Source organism: Procambarus clarkii, chromosome 22, assembly GCF_040958095.1.
Source record: "Procambarus clarkii isolate CNS0578487 chromosome 22, FALCON_Pclarkii_2.0, whole genome shotgun sequence".
NCBI lineage: Eukaryota > Metazoa > Arthropoda > Malacostraca > Decapoda > Cambaridae > Procambarus > Procambarus clarkii.
The window spans coordinates 40,179,287-40,200,748 of NC_091171.1; the positions used below are offsets into that span (position 1 = coordinate 40,179,287).

The 21,462-nt window shown below is 37.6% G+C and overlaps 1 protein-coding gene across 2 annotated transcripts; it reads left to right on the forward strand.

The window, feature by feature from the left end:
- The first annotated feature begins 1,293 nt into the window (after positions 1-1,293).
- On the forward strand, positions 1,294-20,897 carry Aldh7A1 (aldehyde dehydrogenase 7 family member A1). 2 transcript variants are annotated; one of them, XM_045745884.2, is made up of 9 exons: positions 1,294-1,534; positions 4,940-5,047; positions 6,625-6,733; positions 8,589-8,806; positions 10,421-10,636; positions 14,480-14,659; positions 15,903-16,062; positions 18,089-18,318; positions 20,240-20,897. In XM_045745884.2, exons 1-9 carry the CDS (start codon positions 1,358-1,360, stop codon positions 20,450-20,452), a joined length of 1,611 nt encoding a protein of 536 aa, XP_045601840.2. In that variant the 5' UTR covers positions 1,294-1,357; the 3' UTR covers positions 20,453-20,897. The 2 variants fall into 2 exon arrangements, with proteins under 2 accessions (XP_045601840.2, XP_045601848.1); XM_045745892.2 differs by lacking the exon at positions 1,294-1,534 and adding an exon at positions 2,059-2,166.
- Positions 20,898-21,462: the final 565 nt, after the last annotated feature.

Here is a 21,462-nt window from a genome sequence, read left to right on the forward strand (position 1 = left end):
TATTTGCGGCTTTACATGAATGTAAAAACATCAATGCTATGTACTCTCATAATCCCAATGTACCTTCTTGTATATAAATAAATAAATAAATAAATATTGGAAGATATTCTTGTGCTGTACCCAGATTTTGCTAGTGGAACATTTCATGTTCTCTCCTCCACGTATACTATAACCATCCTGTGAGATGGGGCTATTATATGAACTTATAGCTAGTTTTTTTTATCTACACTGTGTAAGCTGACTGAGCTATATATAGAACAGGGTACAGCACAATGCTGTATTTACTATTTGTGTCTGCAGAATTGAACTATTTAGCTCTTGAACCCCGCCAATCTAACCAATCTGTTTTTCCTCTATTATGTCTACTACTGTACATATATTTCTCTTTTAACACACACACATCCCCAGGAAGCAGCTGTCTAACTCCCAGGTACCTATTTACTGCTAGGTGAACAGGTGCATCAGGGTGAAAACCTCTGCCCATTTATTTCCACGTCCGCCGGGAATAGAACCCGGGTCCATAGGACTATAATCCCCGAGCGCTGTCCACTCAGCCGTGAGGGCCCGTAACCTATCTTGAGGTTATCTTGAGATGATTTCGGGGCTTTAGTGTCCCCGCGGCCCGGTCCTCGACCACGCCTCCACCCCCAGGAAGCAGCCCGTGACAGCTGACTAACACTCAGGTACCTATTTACTGCTACGTAAATAATAGGATGAAAATGCCCCTGTAAATAACAGGGGCATAGGGTGAAAGAAACTCTACCTAGGTCATAAAAGTATAAAAGTATTTGTGTGTACGTCTGATACCATACTACTTGTGAAGGAGGAAATGAATGTTTGGTAACATGTTTATTGTTTGTGATGTGTCTATGTATGTACTAACACGTTGTACTGAACGGAGTGAGAATAGCTTGAGCTACCTCATCCCTTTGTGTGTATTTTACCTCAATAAACTTATTTCAATTCAATTTCAATTTCAAAGAAACTCTGCCCATTGTTTCTCGCCGGCGCCCGGGATCGAACCCGGGACCACAGGATCACAAGTCCAGCGTGCTGTCCGCTCGGCCGACCGGCTCCCGTCGGCCGTCGACCTCAGCACAAGGTTGTTAATTAATACAAAATATGAGGAAGAAAATTCAGAGTGGATAAAGGGAAGACTCATGGTTGGGGAGGGTGTCCGGCAGCGCTGGAGATTTTCTCAAGACTAGAATCTTAGATGGGAGAGCAGGGAGGGTGTGGTGGAAGATTGGGGGAATGATTGGTATGGGGGAGAGGTTGTTGGGGTTGTTAGTGGGGGGAGGAGGGCTGTTGGTGGGGGAGAGATGAGTAGGGCAGACGACATGAGGAGTCCCCAGTCATGGGTCTGCCAGCCCGCCTGCTAGCACCGTCCCCACGCTCAGCCCTGCTGCTCCTCAGGGCCATGTCCTCCTCCACCTTCCTCATCAACCAACCCAAGTACGCCTTCCTCAAGGAGCTGGGCTTGGCGGAGAGCAACAAGGGCGTCTTCAACGGCAAGTGGTTTGCCAATGGAGAGGTGAGAACTTTGAAATAGAATTCAGTTGATCAGATATTCTCTTTAAGATATCAATTATTAGCCGTCAGCTGAAGGTTTCGTAATTGACAATTTGTATAAGATTTTAAACTATTATTTAGAGTTTATAGGTATATTTATACAGGGGAATAACGTATCACATAATCCCGAGATTTACATGAATAAATTAGCTTGTAATTAGCTTGTAATGTAGTTATTCAAATGCCTGGCTTTTATTAGTTTAAATATAAAATGTCACTTCTACTTTATTATATAATAATGTGTGTGTGTGTACAGAAGTAGTTGTGAGGTGTAATAGTGTGGGATACGACCAGTGTTAAGAATAAAGGAGGTGGTATAAATAGCCGCTCAAGAAGCCGGGTGTTGAATAATGGGGTCACTACAGCTGTTAGCTTGTCTCTCTCCCCTCACCCCATGGCCTCAAGCACCACCACACGCACCTACTACGTGCCACCAATGGATGGTGTCATGAGGAAATGCGCATTAATTTGTACTACAGTTTAGTGTAGTGGTGTTGGCATATGGCAGCGTTGGGGCATGCTGGTTGCTGGGCGCTGATTGGCTGGCACCCGGGGCGGGGCACTCTGCCCTCCCTCCATTACTTAAAGTGCCATGTAACAAGCGTCACAATTTTTTATTTGCTTAGCTAAACGAACTAGAGGGTTCAGTTCCTGAACCGATTATGTGCCTCTGTAATCCTTTATACCACCGCCCATGGGATGGGTATGGGGTGCATAATAAAGAAAGAAATTGAAATTGAATTGCCTTGTATACCACTTTATGACGATTTTACCAGTCGTATACAGTATATATGTAGTTATATTGTCAGTGGGAAGTGTTAGAATTAGTGTATAATGTGTGGCTATCTTCGGCTATCTATTTGGATTAAGATTTTTAAAGTTCCTCATCTTAAATTGCTGTAATTAAGAGCTGGGTTTCCATGGTAACAGGCTGAAGAGAGTGTGTGTGTGTATTAAGAATATGCAAAGATTTTAGTTTTTAGTTTAGTTCATTTAATGTGCACCCCCATACCCAACCTATGGGGCATTACTGGGAAATGTTAGCTTCACATAATGGGTTCGGGGACCGAGCCTCAAAATTCATTTAGTTAAGCAAGTTACTCTTCATAAGCCAGTTAAAACAGTCTAATGTATATTGTTATATCAACAGTGGGTTCAAGAACGACCACATGTACAGTCTTTAGCAAAGTTTACAGAAGCAATTCTTGTAAACTTTTGTCACCCTTGATACTAGTGGAAAAACATTATACTGTACATGATAGAATAAATGAGTTTCGGGCAAAGCGTTTGCCCAAAACGCCTTGTGTAATAGTGGTGTCAGGCATTGTATGTACTAGCTCTATAAATTCATCAATATTTATATCACACCTTTTATGTACAGTGTATGTACTTTACCTGAATAAACATTTGAATTTGGGTATAAGAAATTAAAATTTTAATATAACTATTTTTGCAATATATATGAATTCAGATATTCAAAATGTAAGAGGAATGATAAGACTATTTAGAAATAGAACAGATGGATTCATGCTTAAGTTTGTTATCCTGAGAAATAATAATTTAAAATACATTTATTATTTTATTTTTTTTAATATTTTTTTTTTATATACAAGAAGAGACATTGGGTTGTGAGAGTACATACAGTAACATTTGCTTTCTTACATTCTTGCAAAGCCACAAACACAGTGTTTTTGGCAGGTCCTTAACCTAACTGATAAAAGTAAGAGTGATTACCTGATTTTCCCCAGTTTACAGTCCCCATGGTGAAGTGATAAGACACTCGCCTGGCGTTTCTCGAGCTCTTTGTCCTGGGTTCGTAAAATATCCTTACTGGGTATTTACTAGAATTTACTGGGTGTCAATCCTTAACTATAGCCTCTGTTTACCCAACAGTAAAATGTGTACCTGGTTGTTAAATGATTTAGCAGGTTGTACCGGTAGCTTGTCGAAGTTCCACCCCCCCCCCCCATTTGCCTTGATCTTTTCCAGATGGACTTTAAAATGTAACAGTTATGACATTTACGGCTTAGGCGGGTTGGCGATTCCGTGGGTTTATAACCCTGTGGGTGAAAAAGCATCTCCTGTTCTCAGTGATACATTATGGCTGGTTGAGCTTGAAACCGTTCCTCCTTGTTTGTGTTACATCTGACCTTATGAAGAAATTGACCATATCAACATCTTCCAAATTGTTCGGTATTTTAAAAGTTTCAATGAGGTCATCCCTAACATACCTGGTTTGTAGTGTATTGTTAGCCCTGTGGCCCTCGACCATTCCTGATACTTGAGTTGACTTGGCTCTGGAATGATTTTTGTTGCCCGGTGTTGCGCTTTCTCCAGAGCAGCTATGTCGTGAAGATGTGGTCTCCATGCTTGGATACAGTAATGTGGATGGGGGTGCACCAGTGATTTATACAATTGAATCACTGCCTTCATTTCCTCAAAGTCAAAGGTATGCTTGAATATTCCAAGGGTTTGGTTAGCATTTCTGACTGCTGCTCCTACCTGTTGTGCAGCATTCAGTGAATGGGGGATTTTGACTACAAGGTTTTTTTCTTATCAATCTACTGTAATGTAATGTTATTAGTTTGGTAGTTAGGGCGTGGGTTTCTATGCCCCACATGCAGGGGTTTTGCATTTGTCAATATTAAAGAGCATTTACCAGACTCCTGATCATTTGTAGAGTTCATTGAAGTATTTTGTAATGCTTCAATAGTATTATTTCCAACTTTACCATAAATCTTTGTCATCTGAAAATTTGATGATGTGGTTTGCAATATTCTTATCTGCCATTGATGTATATGACAAAAGGGTTTGCCCCAAAATGGAGCCCTGTGGTACCCCACTTACCACATTTCTCCAGTCAGGTTCATTCTCATTTAGCATGACTCTTGTTTTCTTTGTTTTAACCATTGTTTCAGCAATTCTAGTATTCTACCATTTATTCCATGTGCCTGCCTGTAATTTCCTTGCCAGTCTTTCATGTGGATAAAACTTGTATAGGCATAGAATGATTTTGGATCTTTCTTTTATGTTTTGGGCAAGTTTTCTTTCATAGTTTCTTTTGGCTGATCTGATTTCCTGGTTTTTAGAAGGTACCTTGTAGCAGAATTTGATTTCAACATAATACCTACAATAAGAATAGATTGAATTGATTATACTGGTGATGTTGCATGTCTTAAGTACTGAAATTGGGGAAGTGGGTAGCACAAGATTCTGTGAGTTTTAATGTAAACATAAATTTACATTTAATGTAAAAGAGTGAAATTTACTGTGGTAACAAAGTTACTGTACATTGATTTTTTAGTGAAAGTATATGATGCTTGATTATTTCATAATACTGTACTGTAATGAATATTTTTCTGTTTAGGTCGTGACGTCAGTGTGCCCAGCGAATAAACTTCCCATTGCACAAGTTCAGCAAGGCACGGTAGAGGACCTAGATGCTTGCATTAAAGCAGGACAGGAAGCATGGCAAGTAAGTTTTCATATTTAGAGATCTAATGTTGATGTGGGTAAGATTTTGTGCCAAGAAATGTTAATCTTGATCATGAATGAATAAAATATTTATTACAATGGTACATCTGTAGTCACGATGTTAGGCTATTGTGGTAATATAAATATTAAAAAACTTCATAAAAAGTTCAGAATGTTCTTAAATATTTTTAACCTCTTATGGACTGGAGGGATTTCTTCCTACTGCTACTGCACTTTAGTCTAATTTAGTCACATGTTAATTATCTCTAGACTCGGTAAAGTTAGGTTCAGCAAGTGTTTTCTTGACACACAGACACACATACATACGCCACGCGTGTCCTAATGTATCTGTTTTTTATGCATTTCTCAATTCTATTGACTTTGTGCACCTAACATAAGCAATTATTTAATTCTGTAGTTCTTTTCATAAAGCTTAAGCTCCTGGGAATTTTCAGGCCTATCTTGTTTATGAAATGGAAATGTAGGCCTTTATTTTTCCCAGCCATTTGTCATAGTTGCTTGCTTTTGGCTGAATATAGGTTTAGCATGAACCAATGTGGCTGAGTTAGTGTTGAGTTCCTGATACAGTTTCTCCAGCTTTCCCACATTATCACTGATAGCTCTGCCACAATGGGAAACAGCACACAGTACTGATAACGATGCAGAGAAGCTAGAGTTGAGAACATATGTTGAAGTTGATGTTTTGCATGTAAAGATGCACAAGGCGCAGCACTTAATGATGAGGGTTTCGTCGGCGTGATGACATGATGCCTGATGCTCCTGTACACTTGTCAGCTGATCCTAGAGCCTGCAGCTACCCACAGATGATGTAGCATCCCCAGGAGGCACAGTGACCTAAATGTAATTGAAACTAACATCCAGCCCCACAAAAAAAAAAAACTATTTCAACTTCACTAAAGTGTTGCTCCCTGGAGGAAATCTCGAGTTTTCCCCATTTATTCTTCTACCATAAACACCAAAACGAAGTTTGTGAAAGGGTAATAAGAAGAACACGCCTAGCAGAAATAACATTAGCCTCATCACTTGAGGCCTTCCTGAACCCCAGGATATTCTTCTTTAAACAACAAATTTTCCCTACCAACACCAATGGTTCTTAATCCTCTTGTACAGGTACTTGTTGCCAATCACATACTCATATGGTATAAAGGGGCATCCCTAGGAGTTTTATTTTATTCCCAGTGAGCATCTCATGGACTTTCTTGGATTTATTGCTTGCAAGAGGTACATATTAGTTGACATCTTGAGCAACATACTGTATTTAAGTGATGTGTACTTATTTACTGTGCCTATAAATGAGTGATGCAAGGAGGTATTTTACACTTCAAATGTGTTGGCCAAGCTTGGAATTATGAACAAGGAGATTGGCTCACCTCCCTTGGGAAATGTGCAGGTCATATATGCAAAAGATTCCTCATGTGTTGCTTATCTGCTAAAATTAATAGGTGATAATAGTTCTTGGTACAGGTATGCAAATTGGATTTTGGCGCAGGAAGTATCCGAGAGAGAGTGTGGCTCTGAAAGGAGAGTTTCATCATGCGTAACAATTTTTGTTTTCAGGTTTGGGCAGATATGCCTGCACCAGCACGAGGAGAAATAGTGAGGCAGATTGGAGAGGCACTTCGTGAAAAATTGGAGCCACTTGGTAAATTGGTGGCTTTGGAGATGGGTGAGTACCATGCTGCCAATTGACAAATTGGCAACATAAGATTTATTCAGTACTTTGTTTAATGCAGTAGTAAGAATGTGCAATATTCTTAATGCTACAATTAAAGTCTATAAATTCAGCAATGAGATTGGTGACAAAGTGTATGAGTGATAATCTGATTTCACGTGGGAGGTGTGAAATCAGCAAGACGCTGGTGAGGGGTCTGCAGCAAAATGCTGGCGGGGGGAGGTCTGCAGCAAGACGCTGGTGGGAAGGGGGGTGTGTATGCAGCAAGACGCTGGCAGACTTCCACATAGGTTTCAGTTATAGCAAGCCTTAACAGACAGACATTGATTCCATCTTGAGGTTATCTTGAGTTGATTTCGGGGCTTTAGTGTCCCCGCGGCCCGGTCCTAGACCAGGCCTCCACCCCCAGGAAGCAGCCCGTGACAGCTGACTAACTCCCAGGTACCTATTTACTGCTAGGTAACAGGGGCATTCAGGGTGAAAGAAACTTTGCCCATTTGTTTCTGCCTCGTGCGGGAATCGAACCCGCGCCACAGAATTACGAGTCCTGCGCGCTATCCACCAGGCTACGAGGCCCTCTCTATCCATCTCCTAACTATTTGACCATCCTGGGATATGTCGGTACAATCACCAATACTTCACTAAGTATGACAGACAAATTGCAGTCTACATTGACTCGACTACTTGTTCCCACTTGAACACGTCTTGAGTTCAGAACTGCCCAGGGTGAACTGATTCCTGTCAACCAAGATATCACTCACATCACTTCTGAGGAGTAACATATGATTAGTAAGAAGAAAATTACACAGGTAAAATAAGATCACAGCCTTCCACTGTGGAACAGAAACTGGGGTCGGGTGCGCTCGACAGATAGTGTCAACATCGTCACAATTGGCAGATATGGTATGTGAGAAAATATGGAATGCATGTAAAAGAGACATCATTAGGATGAAATTAATGTTTTAACATTTTGTGATGGTTCACTTAATACTTAGTTTTTATGAGAATGCTAATGAATATTATGGTTGTATGGCAGTATTAGAGTCCTGTGATATTAACATTGGGAAGGTAGTCAAATAATAATAATTTAGCTGAAAGAGAATTATTTATACTCTTGAATACTGCAATTCAGCTTTATTAGGTTCAGTTCACTACATCTGGAATAATACAAAACAAATGTATCAAAAAGGAACGAAGTCATAATAATGAACCCCTAAATCTCGAATAAATTATTACAATCTTATGAATGATATGTAGAAATATCACGATAATAATACAAATTATTTTATTTGTGAGGTATTCCAAGGATCAGATTACTGTACTAGTTACTGTACTTGTAAGTAATATATTAGTTTATTTTATAAAGGCAGTAATTAAATGTGGCATTTAGAGTAGGTTTTGACACCTCTCTTGTTTTCCAACAATCTTCCATCCTCTGCGGTATTGTAGGAGAGCTAATAGCAGGTGGTGGTTGGTTTAGTCTTTGATATACAGTATATGTATGATTAATGCATTGTGGGATTCTTTGGGCAATATTACCCTTGTATTCTTTTGATGTCTAATACATATGTTCATAGTAAAGGTATTTGCACCTACACTTGTTGCACCTACACTACACTACACTCCACTCCACTACACTACACTACACTACACTACACTACACTACACTACACTACACTACACTACACTACAAGTGTTGTGGCAGTGCAGTTGTGATACAGTATTTTGCTTGCTTGAGAAAACATAAATGTACATGGCATTTTACTGCATTGATCCAGTGGTAGAGTAGTATTTTGTGGGAATTGTCAAGATTTTGGTTTCATGATACTGTAATTGTAAACGATTTCAGGAAAGATCAAGCCTGAGGGTATTGGAGAGGTTCAAGAGTATGTTGACATCTGTGACTTTGCTGTGGGTTTATCTCGCATGGTTGGTGGCTCAGTGTTGCCCTCTGAGCGGCTTGGGCATGTCCTCATGGAAAACTGGAATCCTCTTGGTATTGTCGGTGTTATAACTGCTTTCAACTTCCCTGTTGCTGTGTATGGATGGAATAGTGCCGTTGCCATGGTGAGTGTTTAGTGTTGCTGCACTATACCATGTTAATGATGTTTATACTTTTTGATTAAATGTAAATTCTTTAATGAGTATATATATATACTGTATATACTGTGTATTAATGGTCCAGCTTGGTAGTACTGTATATTTTGTCTATAATGATGATATGGACATGATTCAAGTCTGACATGCACAAATAATTTTGCTTTTCAAATAATTTTTCCTAACCAAGGTACTTATTCGTTATTTTCTTACGAATAAATAAATAAAAAATAAATAATTTATTTAAGTAAAATTACATACAGTGCATACACATTGAGTTACAAGCAGAATGTTGGATTTCTAGATAGAGCTAGTACACTATATACTATGCCTAAAGCCACTAGCACGCACAGTGTTTCAGGCAAGATGTGGGGGAAACTTAAAAACTTAAACTTGAAACTAATTGAGATCAAAAGCATGAATTGAACTGAAGTAGAAGAATGACAATAATTATACTGTATGTTGAATAAACAGCAGCACTAACTTACCTTGAACTATAACTTCAAAAATCAAAGTGGGGCCTCACTTCATTGTGTCTTAGCATTTGTCACCCTGGGTTACCTTAAATTGCCTGAAACTTCTAACCAAGATTCTTCATGAGGAGAATGGAACTCGTAAATCCTAATGTTGGGTATCAGGGGTCCCTCTACGCCGTGACTTGCCTTCCCCAGGATACAACCCACAAGTCGATTAATTTTTGGGTACTTATTTACTGATTGGTGAACGGTAAACAAAATCATCATGTGTACGGAAACTTGTCCATATGTCGTGCATGGCTGGAAATTGAATTAGTGTCCAACTGGTTGTGAGCAAACTGCACTGGTCACAGCACCACAGGCCATCATCCTGAGGGAAGGGCTATATTCATGGTATATAGCTCTAGTAATTGCATAGTACACCAGGAATCGGTTTGTCAGTGGTCTCTAATAACTTTTTCTGGTGGATGATTGTTGCTGGTATGAATATAATCAGTTACTCTCCTAAACATTGACAATATGGTAAAAACAGTGAGAAAAGTTTTAAATGGAGGAATTCATTACATTCTTTATAATTGATTGGGTAAAATGTACAGTATTAAGGATTCCAGAAAATGTAAGAGGAAATGAAACCAAAACATGGAATACTGTACAGGTTACACACTAGCCAGTCAGAAGACAAGCTTTCGGTGTACATGTATGTATACAGTATATATAAAAAAAACTTTTAGTACAGATATTGAGCATTCATTTTGTACACTATCAAGACAACTAATAGAATAAGTAGATTTTTAAAGTTCCAATTCTTTAGCTTTTTTTTTTTTTTTTTGAGAGTAATAATTGGTATGAGAACATATAATTGTTTTGGGGTAATTTTGGTAGTCACTGAGCTAGAATGTAAATATTGTGCCTGACCTGTGATTTGGATAAGTTAGGAGCTGGTTTCAGGGTTATTTTTGAGAAAGTTGGTGGTTCCAGTGAAACACTTGAGTAAACAACTTCTAAGCATCACAAGGCATTTTTTTTTCCCAATCATTGCCATCACTATTATTACTGATCAAGATATAAAACTTGTAAAAGATATATTTTGCACTATTTTTTCCAAAAGGTGTGTGGGGATACATTGCTTTGGAAGGGTGCACCAAGCACACCATTGGTGTCAGTGGCCACAACTAAGATCGTTGCATCAGTATTAGAGAAGAACAAACTCCCTGGAGCAGTGTCCACCTTGTGTTGTGGCGGGGCGGACGTTGGTGAAGGCATCGCCAGAGATGAAAGAATTCCTCTAGTCTCCTTCACTGGTTCTACGAAAGTTGGCAAACAGGTTAGTAATAAAATGGAACACGAATTTGCAGCCAGAAAAAATTATAAATTTTTTGCATACATTACATCATTCTGAAATAATTATAATGCTATTACATGTATATATTTGTTGATTGACCGATGGCATATTCATGAAAGAATTTTGCTTAATATGTCTTGGCTAATATTTAGATATCCTCAAAAGGGATACTTTATGGTTTTCATTTTGTTTTGTAATTATCTGATTTTAATATAGTATAGTATATAAAGAATCATTATATTTGAAACTTAAAATGTTATAGTATAAGCAAAATTAAGTAGTTATTGTTGAAAATAGGCGATGTAGCCCCATAGCAAGTACATGGCTTGAGAACTCAAATAGACTTAAAAGTTCCAAAATTTCTTTGGTTTGAATATTCCCATAATTGAGAACTTGTTTAAATATAAAATAATTAAGTTTTATAAATAAAATATGTAGTACACTCTGTAGTGCTTTATAAACTTTCAGAATAAATTTGATTTATGGTAAATTAGTTCCTAATCTATCATTGTGTCTTCTATCGTGACCAAAATATGGATAAAGAACTAAATAAAAGGACAAAAACATACAAAATTCCAAAAATGATCGCACATCAATTTTGAGGGATGTCTCATCATAATATGAAAGGCAAGTCTCTTTTTCGTAATAAAAGCTTAAAAAATCATTTCGTTGATAATTTAATTATTGTTTCTGATTGGGGCTTGGGAAAATATCTATGCCTAGTAAGGTTCTCACATGCTATTGATCTTGTGGTAATGGTAATGAATTTGGCACTGTTGTCCATGCCTGTGTAATAGTGAATATAGATACTGTTGCTGTGTACATGCAGCTGGCAGTGGCAAACTTAGCCTCTGAGAAGACCGTATGAATAGTAATAATATTAATAATAATTTATTTGCAAGAAGGTACAATGGGTTGGTGAGATTACAAAAGATTGGTATTTTTACATTCATACAAAGCCACTAACACGCATAGCATTTCAGACAGGTCCTTAATCTAACATATCATGTAAGATGAAAAGGTACATTGTAGCAAGGTTTTATATCAACAAATAACTACAATATAAGTTGACAGAGGCGTATCAAATACAATAGTTGCCACAGTTGGCCAATGAATGAATGTCACAGTCCAATACGGTCCTGAACTGCGATAAAGGGGGTTTGTTTTGTCTTGAGCTGCTAATGAAGACTGTTAACCACCAGACATCTCTTGCTCTCGATTTCCTCGTCTGGGTGAGCGTCTCGTGTTTCCTTATCATGTCGCGGGTAGTGTTGCTGGCTGCGTGGCCTGTTGAAGGGATTTGTTCATTTGATACATCACGCTATTGTGATTTCTGTGTGTAGTGGGATGTGTATTGGTTAGTTAGTCTGTGTTGTGCCTGCTTCCACGTCTTAACAGGGGCTTCATCCTAAATTTGTTAACATTTTGTTCAAATACATTCAACCATTTCTATGAGTATACTTTAATTTATATACCTTTAATTTATTATCTCATATTATTGTAAAATCATTTGTTTGGTATTACTAAATGGATCAGATGTGTTTAATGATTATACAAAAAATTTATTTTCTTCATCTTTTATAAAATATTTGATTTAATCAAACCAAAAATATATAAAATGTTTATACAAATTGTAGCAACTTATACACTGTTCATTGTATGAGATGATGGAAATAATATCAACAAGCTAAACATTCTAGTATTCGAGCAAAAATAAATCAATGTTTTTTTTTTCCCCCCCCCCCCCCCCAAAAAAAAAAAAATAATCAAACTCCTGCTCAAACAAATTACATTAACTTGATGTATCAATGAGAGTTGATTACTGCTTGATTATTGATTATCATATCATCAGCCACGTTATTGTGACTGATTGTCTGCATATCAATGAGAGTTGTTTAGGGCATTTGCTTGGGAGTATTCTGTGCAGGTTCTAAGTCTTGTCATGATTCCTACCGATTTTCTCAAGTTCAAAACTATTATTTTTCCTGATATAAATAATTTAGCGTATTCTTTCCAATTGCTTGTATTCAACTACTGGTATTCTAATTTTTTTTTAACTTTTCCATTGCAAAAAAAAAAAAAAATTAAAATAAAATCAATAGCTCACAATTATCTTTTATTCCCAATAATTTTAGTGCTCCTTGCTGCAAAGACGACAATATAATGTGCTTAAAATTTAAGAATTTTTTACAAATAAATAAATCTTAATATTGTTGAAGAACCAGGCTTCTTGCTTAGGCATAATTTGGCATGTACATTATGGAGGGATTGGTCCCCCCCCCCCCCTCTGAAGAGGTAATTAAATTATCTTGCTTCTGGTTTTCCTGCATAAAGGTTAGTTGTGATTTGAATTGCAGTTTCTCTGCTATAGGATGGCTTTCCCTCCCCCCTCCCCCCCACACACACAGTTTAGAGCCTGACTCGCATGCAGCAGCTTCTGTGATTTTAGACATAATTGAAGATCCTTCCTTGGGAAATCTGAGAGAGAAAAAGAGGCAAATATGGTTTCAATATTAAAGAGGGTTCAAACGTGAAGCACATAATATAAATCGGTCTCTCTAAACATGCATCTTATGTAGAACACCAGAAAAAAACACTTAGGAAAAGAATAGTTAAAGGCTTGGAGAGATTAAATTTTGTAGTGTAGAGAACACGGATTTAGAAGGGGAAAAAAATTTCCTATTAGATTAAATGGTAACAAGGTGACCAAAATAAGGTGAAGAGAACAAAGCATAAGTAGACTGCATCTTCTTAGACTGTTGGAAATCTTTTGATAGTTCCTCACAAAAGACTATTTCACACAATGCAGAGCCAAGCAGGGATACTGAACTGAGTAATGGAGATCTTGTCAAAGGAAATAAAGGATCATAGTCAGAGGATATCATTTTGGAAAAGTGTGAAGTAGGCTTTTTCAGGAGCTCTGTCCTAGGTCCGTTGCTGCTTCTAATTTCTGTAAACCACCTGCCATAGACAGTGGGTGTGTATATCTCTATAATAATGTAAAGTTAATGAGTAAGAACTGAGGAGAATGGTAGTTCTGTAATAAGGCTTGATAAACTTCATGAGTGGGCAGATAAATAGTTGTTGAAATTCAATCCAAATAAGTACAGAAACTGTATATGGAATTGTAGATGAGGAAAGAGGAAATAGGAGATCTGTAGAAAACATTATAAGGGAAAGGCAACTAAACAAGAGACAAAATCTACAATTGGATATAATAATTGCAAGAATAAGACCAGAAGCTCATGTGAACCGGATATCATCAGCAGCATATAGGAAGTTGACGAACATCATCATTTACAAATCGGAATAAGACGGAAAGTTCATGTACACTGCCTATGCAAGACCATTTCTGGAGTATGTAGCATCTGCATAGAATTCGCACCTCCTGAAATGTAAGAGTATATTTTTGAAAGTAAAGCGACTTGAAACTAAATTAGTACTAGAATTGAAGGGGCTCAGCTATGAGAACAAAATAGGGGAACTCGACCTCTCAACATTGTATAGCAGAAGTGGGGAATATGACCATTATATAAGACACTAAGGGGTAATAGGCCAAGGGCAGCCTACCTACTGGTAATTTGAAAGGAGGTAGGAAGTTATAAACATGCAAGATTACAGTATAAAGTGTATGTATAGGTATTTATATAATAACTATATAGCATTTGTTTGGCCAAACAATTATGGGGCTTGCCATTATAGTGCTTGATTTCTACATATGGAAATCAAGTATTTTTTAAATTTTAGAAATTTTGAAAGTAAATATAGATTTACTTTCAAAAGTACATTTATATCATTTTTGTTTATTTTGTTTTTGCTTTGCAGGTGGCACTGATGGTACAGGAGCGTTTTGGCCGCCATTTGCTTGAACTTGGTGGGAACAATGCTATTATTGTGGATAAGGATGCTGATCTTGAGATGGTTGTGAGAGCAGCATTATTTGCATGTGTTGGTACTGCTGGACAGAGGTGTACCACGACTCGGAGACTTATTGTACACGAGACGGTAAGATGAGATCACCATAGTTTGAGACATTTAAAGAGCTTGCTGGTTTATTTACCAATGTCTTTATGAACTCTTATGATGTATGAACCTTATTGTAAAGACAAACCTAATTAGTTTTGTTTATTTCTCAGTGTACTGTAGAATGTAGAGTATCAGTCATGGGGACACCTTGTGCTGTAATGTTTTTATATTTACACTTTTTGTATAAGCAAATCACATTTTAATTGCTTTTATCTTGGAACATGCAATTACCTAAGTGTAGTTACAGGATGAGAACTATACTCTTGGTGTCCCTTCTTCCCAGCAAACTCATACAACGCTTTGAAACTACTAACAGTTTTGGCCTCCACCACCTTCTCCCTTACCGGTAATTTGTTCCAACCGTCTATCACTCTGCAAAAGTTAATTTTCTTACATTTCTTTGGCAGAAGAAATTTACATTGCTTTGTTTAGTTAGCTTAAATCTATGACCTCCTTATAAAAGAAAGTACCTAACCGATGTACTTTGAAGAGCTATAACCTCTTGTTCTTGAAGTACAAGGTTTCAGGAATTCTTTCCTATCAATTTTGTCGCTTCCCGTTACTATTTTGTATGTAGTGATCATATCACCTCTTATTCTTCTATCTTCTAGTTATGGCATATTTAATGCCCTTAGCCTCTCCTCGTAGCTTTTGTCTTTCAGTTCTGGGAGCCATTTAGTTGCATGTCTTTGCACCTTTTATAGTTTATTGATGTGCTTAAAGATATGGGCACCATACAACTGCTGGAGTATATTCTAGTTTTGGTCTCGCAAAGGTTATGAACAATTTATTTGTGTACGTGGACTAGTGTTTATGAGCACCTGTGGTTACTATTAATTTTTTTCAAGATAAGAACAGGTAGTCATTTGCATCTTATTACATATATGTTTTTGATTCAAGACAATTTGCTGGATGGTAATGATTGAATGGGCAGTCCTATAATTGGTCATTTTGCTAGGAGATCATAAGATGTACTGATTTAAAGAGCATTGTACCCCCACTGATAGTATATATTTTTTGTCTAAGAACAGTGTGTCATTAATGATGGTTTATTGATGTAGTAGAAGACATGCAAGCAAATACCGTACTTTACTAAATATAAAAAATTGAGGCTGTCCACTTTCAAATGGATATTCCCAGTGCTGCATTACCTTTAATAACTTTAATTGTGAATGAGTCGAGGAATGTGATCTCCAAATAATTTTATAATCTTCCATTCCAGCTGTATGACATTGTAGTGGAGCGTCTGATCAAGGCATATGGTAGTTTTATGTCACGTGTTGGAGACCCGTTAGACGATGGTGTGCTGTATGGACCGATGCACTCACAGCAAGGCATTGATGGTTATATGAAAACCATTGAGGAAGCACAGGCTCTTGGAGGTGTGTCTTATTACTATACTGAGAAATTTGACAGTTAATGTCTGACATAACAGTTCTTCAGCTAAATAGTCACCATTTTCCAAGTAAATAAGCAAATTTTTGGTAGACCAGTGTATGGGGCAGGCAGGGAGGGGGGGAGGGGAATAGCCTGATAGGCTTACTGAGGTTAATGTAGTCAAGGGCAAGGTTGTCCTTCAGGCACCCAACCAATTACTAGCTTGGCTCATTGGTGCTTAACCAACCAACAGTGAGGTACACATTATTCATTGCACATTTTGCTTATGTTATTGAATAGGTAGATTTTGAAACAAAATTATAAAATTATAATCCATTGGCAAGCAAGGTAGTTGATCTTGGTTAATGTAACCAAAAAATTATATAGTTTGTTTACCTATTGAAACAGCTCCATAAACCAAGACTGTTTATACAGAAAGTACTCCACATTAATTCATTACAAACTAAGCTTTTCCAATGTTTCTTGTCCTGGTTCTGTATTCTTCACTTTAATTGTTGAGCTATTTAATCTAATAATGCTCATTACCTCAAAAAAGTAAACAAATGTAAACGTAACATTTCCTGTAGCGATCACCAATTGTTGAGCATATATATGTCAGAGATGGTATCATTTTTACAGTACGTTAATAAAATATCTTGATATGCTGTTCAAGTTAATTAAATATTATATACGTAATATCTTTTTCTGAGATATTACATTTACTCCTTAAGGCATGTTCTCACTTGGTCTGTAGGACAGTGCAGGCGATGAGTCACAAAAACGTGGCTAAAGTATGTTGACCAGACCACACACTAGAAGGTGAAGGGACGACGACGTTTCGGTCCGTCCTGGACCATTCTCAAGTCGATTGGACAAATACTGTAGGACAGTATTTGAAGTTGTGTCGGGACGATGGTCTGCTCCAGTGTTTCAGGATCAGTTTAAACAAGTCTCTACTTGGTCCTACTAGTGTTAGGTCTCCCTGGGGATCATTCTGTCCAGCTTGAGGGCAAAAGCAAAAAGGCTCCATGAAACCACTCAAAGCCTCTTAAATTTCTACTGTAAATTAAGAGTAGAAAATTAGTAGCAAGTAATAATTACCAATTAGCACTTTTGGTAATTACCAGTTAACCTAATTAGCCACTATCCTCAACTTCTAAATTGAAGTGCCACAATATTGCTCCCTCTACTCGCCACATCTTGACTGGGTTTGTGACAGGTCAGTGTGGGAGGCCAGAAACCAGATTCAAAGTAGAAGTGACTTGTTCCAATTTGGTACATGGTTTGTGGTGGGGTCTCATGCTTTATTAATGTTTTTGTTTGCGTATGTGTACAAAATCGTTGTTATTGTAATTTCACTTTTGACTTTTTTTTAGCATACACTAGCTGTGCATTCTAGAAAAAAAAAATTCTGTGCATTCTGGTACACTAGCTGTGGGCAAACATCCCTTGTGTTTACTAATGTGGTTCCTTATCTTTAGCTTTGACCACAGGTGAATGTTGGAAGTGCATTTAGTGTTGTTTATGAATATTAATTCATCCCTCAAGTGTTGGGTGTAAACTGTTTATTTACCTTCTCAGAGTGCTCCATTGGCTGGGAGCACTTAGAAATGCAATATTTAATAATTTTTAGCCATGATTCTCTTTGCTTCTGCCCTGTCCAACTCACACGTTTCCTGGCTAATGCACACTTCCTGTCTTACCAGTCAGAAGCCAGCACCATCCACAACTTTAAGAGTAAACAAGACAAAACTGGATTTTTAGAAATTTATAATATGCACAAAGTACAGTACTGTACTGTACAAAAGAGGAGGACGACGAGAGTATTAAAAGCTCGACTTCTTGCTGACCTAAATGTTTTCGAGCAAAACTTTCAGTTTCTGTATGCAAGATAAGGGTAGATGTGTGTGTGTGTGTAGCACAAGTGAAGAATGGGGTGACATAATTGCAGATCTTGCAAAAGGTATTTACCATTAGTTATTAATTAATTTACTATGTATTCTTTTATAAATGCTTATGCATTTTTTACAGGTAAAATTATGTTTGGTGGTAAGGTTCTTGACCGAGAGGGATACTACGCAGAGCCAACCATCATTACTGGTCTGCCACATAACTCTCCTGTTGTCCAGCGGGAAACATTCGCCCCAATTGTATACATTCTGAAGTGTACATCGGTTGATGAAGGTATTAAGTGGAACAATGAAGTGAAGCAGGGGCTCTCCTCTTCGCTTTTCACTCAAAATCTTGCTAATGTATTCAAGGTTAGTACTCTTGATCATTGTTAAATATTCTGAAAAATGTCCTTGAACACTAATAAATACATTGCATTTTTTAACACGTTTCAACAACATTCTTGTCTAGAATTTTGTGCATGTGCAATTATAGTTTCTTATAATAACCCAGATATTCTCTGGTTAATGGGGATAAAGAACCGGAAATTTCTGAGGGATAATCTAAGAATTTGGAAAATGAGGGATCGAAACAATGTGGGGTTCCTCTGTTACAGAGTAGGAGAAAGAGTTGTTCAACCTCTCTGTCTCTCTGCATGTCTGTGTCTGTCTCTTTCTCTTTTCATTACCGAGTAATGGAAAATGTGGTTTTCCATTACCCTGTTGAAGACTTAATATCGGCTTAAAATTTCTTCATTGTCTTCTATTTCTGCAGAAGTAATTTTCATGCTGATTTTTGTATCATCTGTAAAGGATGGCACAAATCTGTAACTTGTATTTTTATCTGATATGAGAATGGGAGAAAAAGGAGTGGTGTAAGAACCTATTCCCTGGGGTATAGAGTTTTTCACTGTGCTTGAACTCGATTTTGTTTGGCTGTCACTCTGCATTCTGTTTGACAGGAATTAAATATCCATTGCTCTACTTTACCTGTTATTCCTATTGCTCTCATTTTATGGGCTATCACTCTATGAACATATTTTGCAAAGATTAGTCCACGCAAATGTATACCACATCTGCATTTGTTTTTTTCTAATACGTCTGTGATTTTGCCATGGTGGTAGAGTAATTACAAAAGGTATGATCTTCCAATTCTAAAGCCATGTTGGCCTGGGTTATGAAGGTCATTGTTCTCCATAAAACTGGAGATTTGATTCCTAATAACTTTCCAAAAATATCTGCTGATTTAATTGCTTCCTTGGGAAACTACAAACAAGAGCTGTAATCCTAGCTCAGCTCAGGTGAAACCTACTCCTGGAGACCCATTTTTCATGAGCCTATTATTTGCATCATTAGGAATAAACTTTATTCATTAACAACATTTGGTAACAATCATACAAGGAACAGGATGAGCTCCGAGCCTTCATGTGGTCAGTTGACCTGATCTACACATCAACCTTGTTGAGCGAACAAGTTTCAGATGCAAGTCAGTTTAAAATGAATGATTGTTTGGAATGATGTTCTTGATAAAGGCAGTTCCAGCATGAGACTGTTGAAATTTGAGAGCCTAGTGTTACAGGTACCAACTACTGTACTAGTTGTCCATAGAGTTGGGTCAGGTGTGGAACTTTGAGAGAAGGGAAGGGAATTATCAGGGGGGAAAGCGCCAAGCCATTACGACTATATAGCACTGGGAAGGGGTCAGGATAAGGATTTGGGATGGGATGGGGGGAAGGAATGGTGTCCAATCACTTGGCCGGTTGGGGATTGAACGCCGACCTGCATGAAGCGAGACCGTCGCTCTACCGTCCAGCCCAAGTGGGAGAGAATGTTGGCCTTGTACATAACAGTGAGTCCACCATTGTCATGACGGTGTTGCAGGCTCTGGTGTTAAGACCATTCCCACCAGACTTGGTCAAGACTAGAGATGAGCCTTCTTGCATGGCGCTCTACTTCGTCCAAAAATCTGATGAATGATGGAGAGTAGGCAATCCTGGAGAGGGGTGCATACTCAAGATGAGAGCAAACGTGTGCTTCATATAAGATTTTGCAGCCCCAGCTTGTCAAGGTGAGAAATGTGCAGTAGGGCTGTAAGTTTCCTGGCTGCCTTTTGAATTAGGTTAAGCACGAATCTTTCTCTTAAGGTTAGGCTCTTTCTATTTATTTCTTTTACTTTTTTTTCTCTCTTTCTCCCTCTCTATCTCCATACATTTAATTCATTTCATTTATTTCAATTTAGGAATAAGAGTACAGTATGAAAATATATAGTTATGTTTCATCTTTCCTTCACCAGTGGCTGGGTCCCAAGGGTTCAGATTGTGGTATAATCAACATCAACATCCCTACTAATGGTGCCGAGATTGGCGGAGCCTTTGGAGGAGAGAAGCACACTGGTGGAGGCCGGGAGTCTGGCTCGGATTCTTGGAAGCAGTACATGCGTCGTTCAACGTGCACCATTAACTATACCAAAGAACTTCCGCTTGCTCAAGGCCTCAAGTTTGAGTAACCAGTCAGGAGACTGTCTTAATAAATTCCTCCAAATTATTATGACAGGATTATGGATAAATACAAATTGTATAATACTGTTCATTATACTGATATTATAATTATAATGTTATACATTGTATGGTATAGATATAAGCTGCTTTGTAAGCATTATATTATCTGGATCGTTGGTAGAATCCTCATAAAAAAAAAGACAGAATTTTGCAGAAACATATATTTTGTCCACCTGTATATAACTGCAAATTATATGGTTTTTATAATTGCATGCAAAAATATTTTGGAAACAGCGAAGCTGAAATGTATAAGCAGTTTGAATGTTCTTGCAATGTGTCAACTGCACTAATAATTCAGAGTATTTTATATGGGAAAATATAATTTTGTTTGTATTTTGTTTTTGTAAAGTCTTTTTGTACTTGCCAAGAACAATAAAGATTTATTAAATTTGACAGTTTAAGGTTTTCTCATTTCTACAATATAATGCAGATTCTAGAAAATCTATCACTGTGTATTGATCAAACTGGGGATTATATCATTGCCGTAGCCATCTATCTGAATGAATATATATGACTATTTTCTTAATCTCGATTCTTTTGATTTGCTGTTCAATAATATTCTTGTACTGTAATTTGCTCCGGAGCTGTACTGTACTTCCATTAACACTTTCAGTCCTATTGAGTATTTGCATTCCTCTCTCTTCCCTTCATCCACTCCTGTCACTGGGCAGTGTTTTGCATATGTTGACTGATTCACCTCGAACTCTAAAGTACTGGCCCTTTAGTTTGGGTGCCTTGTTAAGAAATAAAAGACAAGATCGTTGCTTTGAAACAAATTTTACAAATGTAGTGGTACATTTGTCTTTATAAATGTAGTGGTATTGTATTTACTGAATAGGTATTCTCAATAGGAAAACTTTGTAGCATTATCCATTTCCACATGGACCCTGTTGATGTTGGGGAAGCTTGTGGGCTTTACTATACTGAGGGCAGTTTAGTGTGGCTTATGAAGTGCCCT

Bases quoted from the DNA above. Each gene is read 5' to 3' on its own strand.
- Aldh7A1 (XM_045745884.2), top strand. From the start codon at position 1,358: ATGGGTCTGCCAGCCCGCCTGCTAGCACCGTCCCCACGCTCAGCCCTG. The intron at 1,535-4,939 runs GTGAGAACTTTG...TTTTCTGTTTAG, and splicing joins AGTGGTTTGCCAATGGAGAG to GTCGTGACGTCAGTGTGCCC. The intron at 18,319-20,239 runs GTTAGTACTCTT...TTCCTTCACCAG, and splicing joins ATCTTGCTAATGTATTCAAG to TGGCTGGGTCCCAAGGGTTC.